At 41.9% G+C, this 18,160-nt stretch overlaps 1 protein-coding gene across 1 annotated transcript in view; it reads right to left on the reverse strand.

Moving 5' to 3' along the window:
• Positions 1-533: 533 nt before the first annotated feature.
• Positions 534-18,160, reverse strand: part of nr5a2 (nuclear receptor subfamily 5, group A, member 2) — a 67,417-nt gene continuing 49,790 nt past the window's right edge. Inside the window, exon 7 of the mRNA XM_005730315.2 lies at positions 534-1,398. Within this exon, the coding sequence (XP_005730372.1) occupies positions 1,151-1,398 (248 nt within the window). The 3' untranslated portion in view covers positions 534-1,150. The remainder of the gene's footprint in view (positions 1,399-18,160) is intronic.

Consider the following 18,160-nt stretch of genomic DNA (forward strand, 5'->3'; position numbering starts at 1 on the left):
CTGCAGCAGGCTTTGGTCTTTTCGGACAAAGGCAGGATCGTTCCTTCTCCGTCTCCAGAACCACATTTTGTTTTGTTCCAGTTTTAGTGAAATATTAAAAAGGACAGGGTTTTTTTTGTTTGCTTGTTTGTTTGTTTTTTTGCGGGAAACAGGGCTATAAATACAATTTAAGCTGACATTAGTTAATTGAATTTATTTAACACTGGTCTTTCTGAGGTACATAGTCTAACATAACATGGAGAGATGGAACAAGAAAGGAGAACTGCATGGCGACCATGAGGAGCAAATGACTTCAATTACAAGAGAAAAAAAGACGTCTTCTTCTTATTCACCCATTTAGCATTTTGTTCGCTAACAAATTAGAATTTTATTTTTCAGCTTTCAGTTCTCCCCTTTCAGTTCGGTCGAGCTGCCACTCGTTTTTTTTGTGAGTTAAAAAAAACAAAACAACAAAAAACAGACGTGATGGTAGCTGAGAGTCTCTTGCCTGGTTGACAGCTTGTCATTTTGCCCTTACAGTACCAAACAACAACTAAAAGCCAGTTTTATTGATAGAGCGCACAAGAGAATCATTGACCAAAACAAGCCACCGCTGTAGTCACAAAGCTCTTTTAAAGATGGGCAGTGTTATTCAGCTTCCCCTTTTTGTCAGCACAGAAAGCCTCTCAATGGCATTACCAGCACTAAAACATTTGTGGGCTCTTGAATTCTTAAAGTTGCAGTCTGACAGTCTGATAGTCTTGCTTGTGCAGATGATCAGAAATCATCTTGTACAGTCAAATGCAGATTCTGCTTCAAGTGGTTGTCTTTTTTATCTTTCTTCCTTTCAGCATTGTCTTTTTCTGTCTGTGGTTGAGGAAAAGTGACTCCTTTTTAGAGTTTTTATTGTGTTTTTTTTTCTTTCTACAATAAAGGGATCCAAATGCTGTTTGTCTGTGCACGTTATGAGTCTCTGTGCACGTGTTCGTCCACTTCAAGTTGTAACTTGAACCACACACACAAAAAAGAGCTCGATAAAACTGCTCCCCATCCTCTAGGTCACCACATAGTCAAGTGTGAGCTGGAGGTTTGGTTTTGGTGAAAGCATTATTTGGAGTTTCTGGACTGCTGCAAAACTGCACAGCTGCACTGCGGGTAGGAAAGTCGCTTCCTAAGCTCTTTTGGCGTGCAGCATTTCAATAAGCAGGTTGTTGCAGGGCACGTCGCCGTTCAGGTGTTTGTAGTAAAGGTATTCTTCGGCTTGCAGGCTGATGGCTCGTATCTCGGGTAGCCGAAGGAGCAGCTGGCCAAACTTGTCCGTTTGCTGCGGGTAGTTACACATGACGTAGTCCAGCAGCGCTGCATTGACCTGCTCCTGGACGCTCTCGACCAGGTGAAAATTCTCCAGGTTCTTCACATCTACGGGAAGGAGGAAGAGAAAGGTTAGTTAAAGTCAGGCTCCACAGGAAATGTGGGTCAGCGTCAGAACAGGTGAGGGAACTCGAAACCAAGGTTACCCACACTCAAAGACGCTGTTTCACTTTTTAAAAAAATCCACAGGGTTCATATTACAGACACACAGATTAGTTCTTTGGTTATTGTATATTTTCACGTTGCTCAAAATCTGGCACTCCATGTTGACGTATCCCTCCCTCCTCTTGTTTTTTCCTCTTTATCATCTTCTGGGACTACAGTGCAGAGGGAGTCAGGTAAAGGCAACAAAAAAAGAAGGTTCTTCTCCTGAGACACAAATTCCCCAAGAGCCCATGAATTATGCAGGGGAGAGTTGTAGTCGTATTAGCACCAGAGCTGCTCCTTAACCTAACGCTTTCACCACACTTTTGTTTAAGATCAAAACAATTTGTCCCACTTATTTTATTTTTTTAAATGTGCAGATAAAAGTTTGCAAAAGCATCAATCTGATGAATAATAATGCTAACTTTAAATAAAAGAGTAGACATCATGTGCAGGAATCCATCTCAAAGGAAAACCCCTTTTTTCACCATTAATTCCTCGTGCAAAATACATTTTGCATCTCTCTAAAACCCTACCTTTCTGCGCAGCTATAAGCACTTTTCCTTGACAATAATAAGCTCACTGGGGGTTTAAGCAGATTATTGCAAGACAAGACAAAAAAATTTGCTAAATGGATAATGGTGAACCAGAGCGCTGTGTGTACTTGTCATGATTATGAAGCACAGGGGCTGCAGAATATTTAATCAGGTAGCAGCTCTGTGTGTGTGTGTGATCTTTTATTAATCTGTTTGACCCCAGGTCGAGTGTGCTCACAGTGGGCTAATGTAGAATGACAGAGTCTGTGTATAGTTGGACCAGCACACACGCACACACTAAAATATACCACCCTTCCGACTTAATCTCTCAAACACACACACACGCACACACACCCGCACTAATCCATGGAAATACACATAATATTTCTTTCTTTCTCACACAGTACCCTCTTCCCACACACATACAAACTTACTCACGCACACATGTGCCCCATCCACCCACCTAGAGCATTAGGAGGAAGGAGGGGGAGATAAATCAGCAGCTAATGAGGTCTAGAGAATGAGAAGCAGGTCCTTCAAGGCACTTCCATCTATGATGCACTCTACCATGCTATTGCAATCTGTATGTGTATGTGTGTGTCTGCCTGTTCTTGTGTTGCTTGTGTGTGTGCCAGCATGTACTGTGTTGATGCTCACCCTGACCTCTGAATGACACGGCGGGGGGCTAAATAAGGCCAAGAGGAGGGCAGGAAAAAGGGGAGGGGTGTGGCCTGTGACAAAGGAGCCTCCAAACAAACATGACATGTGCTTTTTCCTGCTGCCACTCAGCTGTCTGACCCCACTCAGACTCTAGCACCGTCTTTCACACCACCAACACCTCAGAGAGGCCTTTATGTAGCCTTACATAAGCCAGCCCAGTAGACTGTCGAGTGTGCTTTAAGCGTTTCCACATAGACGTCCTACGCAGGTCAACAAGGAGAAAAGTCTTCTTCTTTAAAAAAAAGAATATCTACAAATGAAACAATTTAAACGTTTAAAAGTTTCAGAGTCACTCAGAAAGTTTGGAAAAAAAATGCAGAAATCACTGAAAGTACTACTGTTTTGGATTTTTGTTGTTTATATCAAGTTGACTGTTAAGTTATGTTTTGAGCATGCACTACAAAAAAAGAATTACACTGAGCATTTTTTAAAGGACTCAACATCTGTGGCATTGCTGTACATATCCATGGACAACAGATGGGCATAGCTACATCTCTTCAAACAAGAGTCTTTTTTTTGAGAAATCAATAGACAAATACATTTATATTTTATTAAATTAAAGTTTGTCAGCATAAAGGAAACAAAACTGACCCTACAGGAATTTTTTTTATAGAATAGACATATTTGAATTTTAAGTCATATGTCATTATAGTATTAAAAAAATCACTGAAAACTAACTTTTTCCTGAACACACTATGTGTCTAATAACTTCTGTTACAGAATGAGTGTAGCTTTACTGCTAGCCATCCTCTCCAAACACTAAATACCACGCATACATTAAAGAACACAATCAAATTTAAATAGAAAATTCTGTTTAGTATAATCAAGATCTTTTTGGGCCATATAATATAAGAATAAGTGTTTTCTGCAGTGCAAACACTGTAACAACACCACATGCTGGTATGTCAGAGCATCTCACAGCAGAGGCATACCAAGTATTACCATGTTTTCTCTGAAAGATTTGTCTCTGTTTTGTGTGCGACTACGTTGTGTGCGTGTGTCGATGTTGGGGGGACAATGGAGAATTAGTATCCAATGTCTCTGTCAAGCTAATTAGGCAAAAGTGAAGCAATAAGACAGCATTTTAATTGCTAATTATTAGCAGAGCCTCTTTTGAAAAAATAATGAATCGGGGCTTCTAAAAAAAAAGTACAAATGACAATAGCATAATATTCATTCTCTATTGGAGAAAACAGTGAAAAAAAAGAAGAAAAAGGTTGAAGAGTTGTTTGTTTGAATTCTGCCGTTAAACACATTAGAAAAGTGAAGATCTACTAGAGCTACTTTCAGCTGCTCCCTTAGTCACATGAGGCCTCCACAGCAGGTAGCTCTGCATATTTGATTTGGCAGACCCTTCCTGACACAACACCAAAGGGAATCTTTTCCTGGGGCTTGAACCAGGGATCTTTGCTGCTTAGGTGATTGTACACGAAGCCACTAAGTCAGAAACTCAGAGTAATTTAGTCATTCAACGGCACGAATGTGATGAATTAAAACAAGCAGCAAATAAACAATTGATCAGTGATTCCCAGACAGTGGCAGGTTGGAGTATTAAATGTGCTAAGCACTCGCTCCTCTTCCTTCAGTGCCCCCCTTCATTCCCCCTCCCCTCTCTCTCTCTCCCTCTCTCCATCTCATCCTTCAGTCACTGTGGGACTAATTATCAACTTTTTTTCACATAAAACAGCCACAGTTCGTTGCAGTGCCGCGTCCGAATACTCAAAAGGAAACCCCGAGGTCCCGCAGAATACATTGTTTCATTTGACGGCCGATCATGCTGAAGCCAGCGACCTAATGCAAGAGCACACACACGCACACGCACACACACACACACACACACACACACACACACACACACACACACACACACACACACACACAGATTAATTCTCTCTTTCACAGAACCCCTGAAATCTCCGCTGTGCTTTTTAATTAGACTGGATCTGCTCTGTGCTGTGAGTGTATGTCTTTTACGCTCTTTCACCGACCCTTACAATCAACCTGCTCCAGGGACACACACACACAGAAACTGCACATTCAGTCGTGCAAACGCTTGCTCCATTATTTCACTCTGATCACAGAGATGCCTCACAGAGTGGACAATGTGTTGGGAAAAATATGACCCGAGAAATAAAAACAACACATATACGTAGTTACACCAAGGGTTTTCTTTTTTGTACATTTTTCTTAATTCTGTATACTTAGACTATTTTAGTGTTGTGTTCTTCGGTAACTGGTCGCTGTAGATCAGATTTATGTCGGTCACAGTTACTCATGTTAGTAACTATGTTACTGTGCAGTATATGGTGCCTACTGCGATTATTTGGGCGTCTAACATCCCTGTCACTGGCCGAACTTCAGTTTAGAAGGAGTTAAAGTCAGTTGTGATTACCTGCTAGCTGAGAGCGTGGCCAGTCATTTAATTCTGCCCAAATTAGACAAAAGTTTTGCTATGTTTGTTATTAAGGTTCAAAAGTTGGGGAAAAGTCATGTTTCAAAAAAGAAAGAAAAGAAAATCTTAAATACTATAAGTAGGGAGTTCACTTGATAGGTTTACATTAAGCTAGCACCTGTTTTGTGAAGGCACTGCTAAGTCGCCAGCAGTTATTACAGGGTAAAACAACACCGTGTTCTCTCACATTACACTTTAAGGGCCTCGATCAATAAACCTCTGAGTCACGTGGTGCCCATACACACAGCCTTTCAAAACTTCACAACATGTGTTTTCTGCCGGGTCCAAAAACAACACATAAAACTGGTGGGTCATAAATAGTTATTGAGGGAACTGCTGTCAGTAAAACTTGTCCAATTAAATGCAAGTGGAAGACAAACTCGTTACTTCCTGCATAGGCGGGAATTAGGTGGCTCGGCTCTTCCAATAGGTGCTCTCAAAGGCATTTATACAAGGCGATCAAAGCTGGAGGACCTTTTACTACAGCAGCGGTGCGTCAAAGAGTGAGGAGCTGAACGTGCATTCCCGCTAACTCCTCTTTATTGCGCCCTACTGGACGGTTATCAAGTCGAAACTGTCCACAGCTACTTTTTCCACTATTAATCTGCCTTACAACTTGGCTCCAATCAGAGATGGGGGCGTTGACAGACGAGAACCCGGTGACCTTTGACTCTTAGAGAAACATATGAGGACTAATGACTTACTAACTATCACAAGAGAAGTGTTGCATGATCACTGGGAGAACTCTGCTGTGTCTGTGTTTAAAACACAGGGCAGCAAAGGCAATCAAAGCAAATAAGAGCCACAGGGCAAGGAGCAATGGCCGAGCGGTTAACGCTAGCACTTAGGTAGCCTATTATCAGAGTTATGTTGCTTTGCCCTGAAACATAATCTTTGATGAATAACATTTTGTTTTACCCCCATTAGCCTCACAGCACCATAAAGTCGTGGAGTACACAAACATACATGCTACACTTGCATACACTCACCTCAGCTCCTATCAACACTCCACTGACAACATTTTATGTGGACGTGCATGTGTGTGTGTGTTTCTTTTCTTCTACAGGATGCTCTCCTTCCCCATTAGAGTATTACATCTATCTGTGCTTGCCAGAAAACAGGTTCCCCTGCTCCTTGGAGCTCTCAGCTACCTTGTTTTCCTCCAAGTCCCATTTGGGGAATTCCCTTCTCAATATGAAGCCTCCACCTTAGAGGCGAGTGAAAAAATAATGGAGGTAAACTGCAGATATATGCCTCTTAACATTTAATGGGGGAGTCTTTGAAACCTGATACTCCAAAGGGTAAAAGGATAACGAGTATCACAACAATCTAATCACAGAATGTAGGATGAGGATGTGGAGGAATGTATCTATTGTCTGCTTTAGGAATGGAAATTGATCTCACAAAAAAACATCCAACTATGATGTAAACCATGGTGGTTAAGGCAGGGATATACTAAAAACAGTATAGAAAAAAAATACAAAATGTGGTTGTGACATAGTACACAAATCTTCCAGGAAGTGGGTACACTGTGGACATAAATAGATGAGCCTGATTAGGAACTGTGGTGATGTTCCTGGAGATGATGGTAGCAATGGAGACTCATCAGACCAGGCAACTTTCTTCCAGTCCTCCATTGGCCAGTTTATAGTTAGCACCAGCGAACTGTAGCCTCAGTTTTCTGTTCTTAGCTGCACATCTCGTGGTCTTCTGCTACAGCAGCCCATCTGCTTCACGGTTCCGAGATGCTCTTCTGCATACCTTGATCATTGTTTTAGGGTAGTGCCTTGTTGTTGTCGTGATTTGTCGCTATATAGATAAAACTGAATTGAACCCAACTGAATTGATGCTCAGTTTGAACTTTGGCAGATTGCCGTGATGTAATTGGCTGTGACTTCCATTAATTAACATTCAAATGGATGTACCTAACAAAGTTGCCTTTGAGTGTCCATATAGGTTTGTGTAGTGTTAAGTTCATATGCAAACAAAAAAACCCCCCCTGGACTGGTTAATCCTTGTGTGAGCCAAAATGTCAGTTTCAACAAAATCAGAAGTGAGATGCATCCTTGTATTCTAATGCTGGAAAGGTGTGGAGATTTCAGATGCCATTCGACTATCCAATCACCTTTCAGGCTTGAAAGGTGAATTTGAAACGGACATATACCGACTGGTACAGAACCACGATGAACAAGTTTAATTACCTTTTTCTTTTGTATTTATTCAAATGATAGGATCACTGGATGTATACTTCATACTTAGGTATAAAAAAGGTCTCATTAATCTCTGAGCAGTGACCCTTTATCCTAAGTAGTGACCATTATTTCACCAGCATACATGTAACTACATACTGTAGCTACATGCCCTTAAGCTAGCATAGAGCCCAATATCCAGAGGCCAAATTTCCTCTGTGTCTGCAATGAATAATAACTGTCTCACAGTTTCTGGCCACCAATGGGAACATGCTGTTGTCAGCTTGTCAGAAGAAAGCATTAAGGCTCAATTTGCCCGCCGACTCATCAAACCCTCACTTTCTCCTCTCCAGGGGCCAAATGCCATGCGGCTGTAAAAGAGAATTAAGCAGCTCCGGTCCAGTTGGGAATATATTAAGTCAGATCTAAACCTCAGCTGACAACAATGCTATTGTTGTTAAGCTAAACAGGTAGCGGCTGCTTGAGTTCTGTCGCCCAAGGATGGGTCGGCGGGCTCGGCGGGGTGATGGAGAGAGGTCGAGAGATATTGAAAGGAAGAGAAATGCGCCTAAGGTCTGATAAAATAAATAAGAGAAAAGGTGCTTGGAGCAGGAAGGAGAAAAGCTTCTCTCATTGCCTATGCTGGCTGGAAGGTGCTGGGGATTTATCTTGAGGTGAAGGGGAAAGCAAATTTACACCCTGAATCAGTAGGTCCTGTCTGTGGCTGTATTAGTAAGGGTTCCAACAGATGGGCACAGCCAGGGAGATTAATATCAGTGGGGATACATATTAAAGGGAAAGTTAAGACTTCTCTACATAGACTGGCACGGCAATGATATTGTTGTGTGGCTATTACAATAAATCACACATCCCGTATATAAATATGTCCACAAGATGAGTTTGTTGGCCATGCTAACGATCATATGGTTAATCGGATGAAAAAAAAAATAATTTCCAGACGAATCAGCAATGAAAATAATCCTTACTTGCATTTCTAACATGCTTCAGACCTGCTGGGGTAAAAATCATATTGCTGGGGAAGAAAAAAAATCACATTGTCTCAGCATTATGAAAATCCATTTGCCAGAGGGATACTAAGAGACTTGAATCAGCAATGAACCTGGTGCTTAGCCCTCTGTGGTCCCTCTAGTCCTCCCCACCTCTGCTCCTTATTGCCCCCCACTTGTTTTTTAACCCCACCCCCTCCCTGGAGGTGGAACCAAAAGCCTTTCAGTGAGTGAGCGATGCACCCACAGGTCCCTGCTCTCCCACCTTCCTGATGCTGCGTGGACTGTGCAGAAAGTTAACACCCCCTCTCCACTCACTAAACAGCTCCCAGTCATGTAGCTATACACAGCTAATGATGCTAACGCTTGACTGACAGGCTGAGCACTAACAGGCAGCAATCCAGATGCAAAGTCCCTTCGTTTGGTGTAATGTGAGGAAATGTCGATGGAGAGGCGAAAAGGAAAAACAAAAAAGGAATCTAATGAATTAGAAATCAATATTGCTGCACCTGTGAGGTGGCTCTTCAGCCTCCCTGTGACTTTACCTTGTATTTCATTTGTACCTGTCAGCAACAGTAGGAGCAGGCACCGTGTGTGCTGTTCCTGTGTCTGTCTGTCTGTCTGTCTGTCTGTCTCTCTGTGTATCAATGCATGCATGTGAACCTCGTTTAGATTCAGTGCACTTTTGCACCCGTCGGCTAATTACACCCAGGGTTTGTTTGTTGGTGGAGGGGAGGGCATAGAGAGTGGAGGGGCATGTCAACCTTTCTTGTTTATGATAAAGTGACAGAAAATCATTGGGGGGTCAAGTATCGCCCCCCCCCCTCGCCAACCCTCCGCTGCCCCGAAAACTCCTGCAGCAGTACAGAAGGTGCATGGTGTGGGATGCCTCCCCTTTAATGAGACCATTAAAGGGCCCGTGTCCCCGTCAATAGATTTCTCTCATTCTTTCTCTGACAAATTTGAATTAATAATTCAGCATCAAGCGCCCGGGGATGTATATTTTCAGCATGAAGGACAGTTAATCCATAGTGTCAGTTTCCCACCTCGCTGTCTCTCACTCAGTCTTTCCCTCGTGCGCTCTCTCGTCTTACATCCCACCCATCCCCTCTCTTTCCTCTTCATTCGGCTTCATTCTCTTTTGATGCCGGCAGGTAGAGTGCTGACTAAAGAAGAGTGTGCCACATATATTCCACGCCTTCTTTTGATTTCTTTGTTCTCTGTGGGATTTTTTTTGTTCCTCGTTAAGTTGACTGCACTTTTCACATAAGTGCAAATTGGGGTTTCATTTATTTAAAAGTATTGGATGGCAGCAGCTCTCCTCCCCACCCCTCCAACTCAGAGTTAATGGGAGATGGCATGTTTACAGGCTGCTTTTCAAAGCTGAACTGTAGATTTTACTGCACGCTCCCGCTGCGCCAAATGTTAGGACAGTCGTGCGCACAATTCGAGAAAGTCAGAGGAAATTAGTCATTTTGAAGATAAACCACAAGTATGCTTACTTATGTCCACGCATGCTCAGGTTTGACGGCTTCACTGGTTTTGAGTGAATGAGTTTTAACAAAAAATACAAGGGCTGCTTCACTGTGCGGTCTCGTGTTCGTCATTACACGCTGGAGTGGTGTCTAACTGTGAAAATGAAATTCCAAAAACAACAGACAATAAAAGAGGAACAAACCCCCCCCCAAAACAAAACACCTGCACATTCACTTTCTTGAGGATGTCCAGATGTTACATTTTGTTCCTCTACAGAACAAAATGTAACATCTGGGAAAACAACACCAGTGTGCTTAAAAAAAAATCAGCTGTGTAGCCAGGTAATCACTGTGAAATGAGTTGATTTTTAGGATGGCTGCTCTCTGTTTATATTTGAGATCAGTTTGTTGAGCTGTCTAGTATCTAGTAATATTTAAACAGCTTTTTAAAAAGTATAAATACATTATTATTCATTATTCTGTCAGTATTGCATCAGTGACAATTACCTTTATAAGTTATCTGCAGTTCTATAATAATACTGATCGTTGTACTGAGCATCGTATCCATTTCCAAGCTTGCAGTGTAATGCCAGGGGTAGCTTTTGCTATCAGTGCCAGGTGGCACTAAAGTACAACTTTATGCTCTAAGGCAGCGTGCACAGGCACAAAGAGCTGGAATAGCAAACGCCTGCTACTGCAGAGCATTATTTTATATTACATAGCTTTGTTTTCTTATGATTTACTGTATGAGCACATTCTGTTGGCATGTCTGTGAGAACAGAAGGTTGATTCATTCATTTTGTTTCATCATGGACTGCTTCTTGGCTTCCTGACCCCTTTCTTTAGCCACAATCACTCCTCTCTTTCTTATTTTTCTCCCAACACAACATAAACAATCGCTTTCCTTTCTGTGTACCAGCACCACGCTGCTAAAAATAAGTTTCAGCATGAGAACGAAGAGGCACGAAAGGAGCTGTGATGGTTCAAGAGTGAGGGTGTAATGTCACCGGTGGGGGGCTCAGTGAAGAGAAAGAGAGAGAGAGAAAGGGTGAGAGAACAAGAGACGGCAACTGTTGGATCATCTGTGCTTTAAAACATTTAATCACTGTCTCCGGTTGCACACAGACACACACACACACGCACACAAAGACTAAAGCATGAACACACATATCATCTTAAAGCTCTGCTGTTCTGTGACAGAAGTATCTTGTAACTACATTGTCCACAGACACACACACACACACACTTAAACACACACACGCGCCCACCAGAACAGAAGCTCAAAGAGCAAAGGGTGTATAGACTTATAGCAGCCACCATGACCACTATATAGCTTACCAAAAAGTTTAAAGGCATGCCTCTGCACTATACATATTCACAGAGGGATGCAGAGACTGATAATCCACATGCCAGGCAGTACTGTAATGCCAGCAAGCTCCGTTTGTAATATCAGCCCGGTAGGTGTAGATGTAGGGGATTATTGCTGTTCTTAGTCTACTTAGCATTTTTCATGCAAAGTCACGCACTTGCAAGTTTAGTATCATTTCCATTGCTTAATCCTGACTTTTGATAGAACGCAGTTCAGTTATGGAAACTAGGTTTCATTTAATGGGCTTTCTGAATAACTCAGTGCGTCATCCCTTTTATCTTTTTTCAATCATTACAACTCTGCGCTCACGCCTTTAGCATTTTGCATAAAGTAATGATTGTCTAGTGAGTTACACTAATGACACATCATGAGCTATACAAGGATCATAAATGTCTTGTCGTAAAGATTTTATTTTATTTTTTTACACAACAACTACAGCAATAACAGTGTAGCTCCTTCTAAGATATTGATCGAAAGAGTGAATGGCTTTACAACTTTACAAATGATTGACAAGGCTGGTGTGTGTGAAGCTTGGGGCCAAACGGATTACGTTTGTATTACTGAACACTTGACTGGCAATAGACTTAAAGACTTAGCGGCCACTCCTTTGGCCTAGATCTCAATGTGTGTCTTTGTGCACGTTTTCTTGTGTGTGTGCGCGCTACACGTGATGGCTACATGCTCTCTTTATGTAATCAAAAACATGCCAGTTATTGCGAAAGCTTGACATTTAAATAATTTTGCTCTGATCACTATACTTTATGACAGTAGTAGTGAGTCTGGTGTGAACCATCAGTGCACATACACACACACACAGTGACCATAGTCCTCATCTCACAGCACTGTTATACTGTATTATGAGTGAAATATTGATGCTTCTTCGATTCCTAGGACCAGCTCTGTTTTGTTGACTATTTGTCTTTCTTATTGTACGGTGCTCTGGGGGTTATGCTTTGTGACTAAAGAAAATTATCGCATTGTTTAAACTCGTTATAACCACATGATAAGTATGAAAGGCTGGTTGCTCTGATAGTCTAAAGTCGGCGTGATAAGGTCCTGCAGAATAAAATCAACAGGTCCTCTAAAGCAGTTATTAGATAGCATAAAATCACTGCCAGGGACTAGATGATGCTTGAATCAAGAGAGGGATTATCTGATGCACTCTGGTGTATGCACAATTTGTTCTCCGAGTCTGTTTTCCTTGACTAATGTGAGCCTGTTCTCCGCAGGGCCCCAGATAGCCCAGGTCTGTCTTCCCTACCCCAAACAGACATCCCTCAGTCTTTAATTGGAGACGAGTAGCAGCCCTGCTAGCACAGCGTTGGGACCTGAGCTGCGGCCACTGAGAATGCATTAGCATTAGCATTGCAGCGGACCGACCTGTACATAATGATAACCTCAAGCTCTGCCCACTGGGAGCAGCTCCTGTTCACACGCACACACACGTACACACGTACACACCAGCACACGCTCCCTTCCCCCTTCTACCCTATACACGCAGCCACGTAAACAAGCAAGTGTAATGCAGCCCCAGTGGTGGGCTGCTCGACGATCAGAGGAAGGTGGGGTGGAGAGAGAAAAAAATCAGTTGCCGCCGTTCGGCTGAAAAGTGTGTGTAATGAACTTGAGTTCCATTGATCGGGACTCAGAGTACAGAACCAGGGGCTGTTTGTCCCAGAAGGGCTGCCATACTGTTGCTCAGTAGCCCCTCATAAATGTTTGAGAGGCCTCAGCCGCTCCAGATCCACCCTACCTGGGTTAAGATTCTCTGTTACAACACACATATCCAGGTTGATACCAATGATGGATGGACGGTGATTGAGGGGATCATCCAATATTTTAACTTGATGACATTTAGGTGGTGTACTCTACAAGTGAGTCATGCTGATGGTAGTGCTAGAGAGAATTTTTTTCAAGCAGACAAGATTTTAAGACAAAAACGTTGTGCGCAGACCTGCAACTAAGTTGAGCATTGAGGCTAATATTTGCAAGGATGTGCTAATTAGGTTGGCATGCTATACTTTCCAAAGCTCTAAGGCCCTCAACTGGACCCCGAAAGCCTCCGTATGCTATAGACAGTTGATATTACTGCAGATATCACTTAGAAAACACCTGATGTGCTCGGCCAACCATCCATGCCTCCTTTTGACTGCTAAGTATCAGCTGGCGGGAGGTCCTCCGCGTTATGCAGCAGGTAATAAAAGTTGAACATTGATTTTCTGTAGCAGCTTGTAACTGTTAATGTTGAGACATCAATAGCCAAAGCAAAGCGCTGGTGCCTTAATAGGAGGCCGAGAATGTGGAGGGCGCGAGCCAAAGCTGACTCTAAATCACAGAATCTATCCTTGCCGATCGATAGGACAGTAACTGCAAGTGTCCCTCTGCTTTCCTAATGTTTTATAATAAACTGACAGCCTGTAATAAGACCAAGGGAGAGGGAGAATGAGAAGGAGAGAGAAGGCAGGAGGGAGAGATAGAGGGGAACAGTTTCTCCATAGCCTATCTTGCCTTAAATCACCCCACATGGGAGTGCAGGAGAGATACACAGGGTAAGGTAGAAGGGTGAATTTTTTTTCTGGTTAAAGAAAAAAAAAAACACTTTTACAGGAGCATTTGTCTGGATGTGCTCACTGCTAGAGTAGTTAGTGAGTGTATTGATGGAGGGGAGCAGAAGTTCAGGGGATATGTCCTGAATTGCTTTGGCAGGACAGTGAGTTAAAGTGCATTAAATTCTGCTGCCAACTTGCAACAGTCATCATATTCAGGAAGAAGTGAAGGGCTGGGCTGCACATATTTTGATTTTACATTCAGAGAGATCTAACTACTTTTGAAACACTACTGGTACAGTAGATGATGAGCAAGTTTTCTTTACTATGCCGTTGCAATGAGGCTGCTGGTTTGGAATCATTTATAAAGCTTATTTTTCAAAATAAAAGTGATGCTACAAGGAAGATTTAACATTATACATGATATAAGGATATTTGTATTACATGTGGTGCAAAAACTGTACTGAATAAATAATAAAAAAATGTGCTGAAATTAAACTAAAATCACATACACAATAGCTCATAAGGACAGCAAATGTAAAACACTATAACGTTATTATCTGAAATCCTTAGGATGCTGTCTTTTAAATTCTCTTTTATCCTGTCTCCTTCCCCTTTCCCTCACTTGGTCACAGAAGATGGCCTATCCTTCCCTGAACCTGGTTCTGCTGGAGATGTCTTCCCGTCAAAAGGGAGTTTTTCCTTTCCACTGTCGCCAAGTGCTTGCTCATTATTCTGATTATTCAGGTTCTCCCTCTCACATATTCATCACCTTTAAGTCAATGTTACACTGCACGCAATAACCGTTACATATACTGGATGAGTCCCATAGCTCTATAAACTTTCACACATGCATCTGAATTGTTGCAGTCTCTTTTCTATATGTAATTTATTTTCAAAACAATAGAAGACATCATTCAAAACCAATATTTTGGGGAGTAGTTTTATGCAACAATGTTGTTGCAGCAATCTACTTCTTGTGCCATCTGTCTCTGCTGCCACATTAATTATGATACATCACAGGGATGACTAGGGAGTAGGACCTATTCACATGTGACCAGCTTGTAAAAACTGGGAGGTGCATGAACAGCCAAATAGACACAAAATGACCCCATGTGGGTTTGCTGTGTGCAATAGCACATAATAAGCACAAGCATGGCACGAACTCAAGAACATACTCTGTTTTAGGCCTGGGTTAGAGTTAAGCATTGGACTGTCTGTATTTACTGTCTGATAAATGTCACTGCTTAACAGTGTCAACATAAGTGTTTTCTGCAATAATGGAAAAAGATCTATAAAACACAGCCTGAGCTGTAAATTAAGCACTGGTTGGAGATGATCTGGATGGAGGTGTTGAAAACTGAAACTGTACCCAGGTGAAGATATAAGGCTGAGCGTGAAGGTGGGGTTAATGATGAGAGACACTGATTCTCACTCTGTCAACCACCACCAACAAAACTCACTGCAACTTCTGCCTAATGACAACAGCCTGCAGTATTGCTGGGTAATAGTGGTGAGCTGGAGCTTTTATTGCTTGATAAAGTCTGAAAGCCTTTTAGACAGCCTCATTACATGGAATTCCCTACAAAGTGGCTGCCACCATCAGGAGCTGACTGCTCACCATGTTAGATTTCTTAGGATAAAATTGACAGAAAATATACAGAAGGATTAGGTTCATTGCTTTAGGGCACACTCCCACCTACTCCTAATAAGAAGAAAGAAAATGAAAGAAAAGTCAGGACACTCAAACATGATTAGCTGGATTTGGCTCTGTCGGAAACCAAGTTTGAACAACTTTTTTCCTTTTTTTGTTTGTTTCCTGCATCAGAATGATGCCTGGAGAAACTAGACGGAGGGTAAAAAGATTTGTTTGAAAGGTAGATGAGAGTCCAATAGTTTTCAATCAGCACATGTTTGCCGAGCACTTCACCAAGATTCAAAACAAAGTGATGAAAAAGGACTAGATGCAGCCGCTCAGTGCGTGGACTGCGCTTTATGAACCTTATACATATATAAGGTTTAATCACCACTATTGCATTTGACATTACTGCTGTCAATGGACCAATCAGTGACTGAAACTAATTTATGGGACACAAACATTTGTCAGAGCTGTCTGCACCGCCATGAACTCGTACACTATGAGTCACCAGTCATGCCACATTTCAAACACATGCATCTCATACCATCCGGCTCTTTTCTCGTGGAAAAAAACTATCAAATCACATCTGACCTGTAATACTTCACACATGAAACTGCCTGTATGAATTCTCTCATATGACAGCAACAATGCCAGATTTGTCGGTACCCTTCTCTGTTTTTGTCTGTTTTTTATTTTTTGTTTTTTTGGTGGTGGTGGTGGTGGTGGTGGTGGTGGTGGTGGTGGTGGGGGGGATAAAAAAGAGTGTTTAAGAATATTTAAATGAACAGTTTAAAATAATGATAAAAGTAAACAAGATGAAAGAAAAGTCTGACACTTCATATAAACAAGGTTTCTGCACCAAGAACTACAAACGATTTTCTTCTTTGTTGGAATTCTACCCAATTCATTTATAAGAGTTTACTCTCATCTATTATATTTTGCATTTGTTTTGCTCTTTTTCTAAATGAGACGAGTGCGTTCACTTAATGGTGTATTCCTTAGTAGATGCACATCATGGAGCCAAGAACAAAGACTTGTACACTGGCCTTCAACGCACATATTAAACAAATATGTGAGACTGCTTTCTTACATTTGCGTGACATCTCTAAAATTAGAAATATCCTGTCTCAGAGAGACGCTGAAAAACTAGTTCATGCATTCATTACTTCCAGGCTGGACTACTGTAATTCATTATTATCAGGATGTCCTAAAAACTCACTGAAAAGCCTTCAGCTAATCCAAAATGCTGCAGCAAGAGTCCTGACAGGGACTAGAAAGAGAGAGCAGATTTCTCCTGTTTTGGCTTCCTGTTAAATCCAGAATTCAAAATCCTGCTCCTCACATACAAGGTCTTAAATAATCAGGCCCCATCTTATCTTAATGACCTTGTAGTAAAATATCACCCTATTAGAGCACTTTGCTCTCGCTCAGCAGGCCTACTTGTTGTTCCTAGAGTATTTAAATGTAGAATGGGAGGCAGAGCCTTCAGTTTTCAGGCCCCTCTTCTGTGGAACCAGCTTCCAGTTTGGATTCGGGAGACAGACACTATCTCTACTTTTAAGATTAGCCTTAAAACTTTCCTTTTTGCTAAAGCAGATACCGGTAGTTAGGGCTGGACCAGGTGACCCTGAATCCTCCCTTAGTTATGCTGCAATAGACGTAGGCTGCCGGGGATTCCCATGACACATTGAGTTTTTCCTTTCCAGTCACCTTTCTCACTCACTATGTGTTAATAGACTTCTCTGCATTGAATCATATCTGTTATTAACCTCTGTCTCTCTTCTGGTTCTGCCGGAGGTTTCTTCCTGTTAAAAGGGAGTTTTTCCTTCCCACTGTCACCAAAGTGCTTGCTTATAGGGGGTCATATGATTGTTGGGTTTTCTCTGTATCTATTATTGTGCAATCTAGTGTACAATATAAAGTGCCTTGAAGTGACGTTTGTTGTGATTTGGCGCTATATAAATAAAATTGAATTGAATTGGTCATCTTTCGTCCGGGAAAGCCTGAAGTCACACAGTGCACATTCGACTGCGAAGCTTGTTCAGGCTATCCCCAGTGTTGGGAAGGTTACTTTTAAAATGTATTCCATTACAGAATACAGATTACATGCCCCAAAATGTATTCTGTAACGTATTCCGTTACGTTACTCAATGACAGTAACGTATTCTGAATACTTTGGATTACTTAATATATTATCATGCTGTTTACAACTACGTGAATGTACTATTGCTGTGTGATTTATTAATATTACTGAAGGTCCGCGACTCCGAACTGTAGTAGAGGGACCTCTGACTAATACGGCGGGGTCCCTGTCGGCTCGTAGCCGAAAAATAGCTTGACTTTGTTGTGTGGGTCAACTTTTCTTGCGAGAGACAGAGAGAGGCGTTGAAAGACTGCTCCAACGGAACTTATTGTTTTCGGAGGAAAACACGAACACAGTGTACAGTCGAGTCTTAATAGCTTACTTACAACTGGGCTCGTCACTTGGCTGAAGTGGTTATTATTATATTTACATGCTTCCAGCTCCCGTTTTTCCTCGATGACAACTCGTACCTTTCCACTTTCCTTTTTCTCCCTCCTCGCGCTCACAGACCCATAACGTGTATGGCAGTCCATTCTCCCTGCAATACGGACTACACTGAACATGATGCTACATTCTTTATGATGTGTTCACACCGAACGCGAACAGCGAACACCGAAGCTATGCTTGTAGCATTCTGCCTGTTAGCTTAG

This window comes from Pundamilia nyererei, unplaced genomic scaffold (genome assembly GCF_000239375.1).
Source record: "Pundamilia nyererei isolate P.nyererei 1_Seehausen unplaced genomic scaffold, PunNye1.0 scaffold00036, whole genome shotgun sequence".
NCBI classification, from domain to species: Eukaryota; Metazoa; Chordata; class Actinopteri; order Cichliformes; family Cichlidae; genus Pundamilia; species Pundamilia nyererei.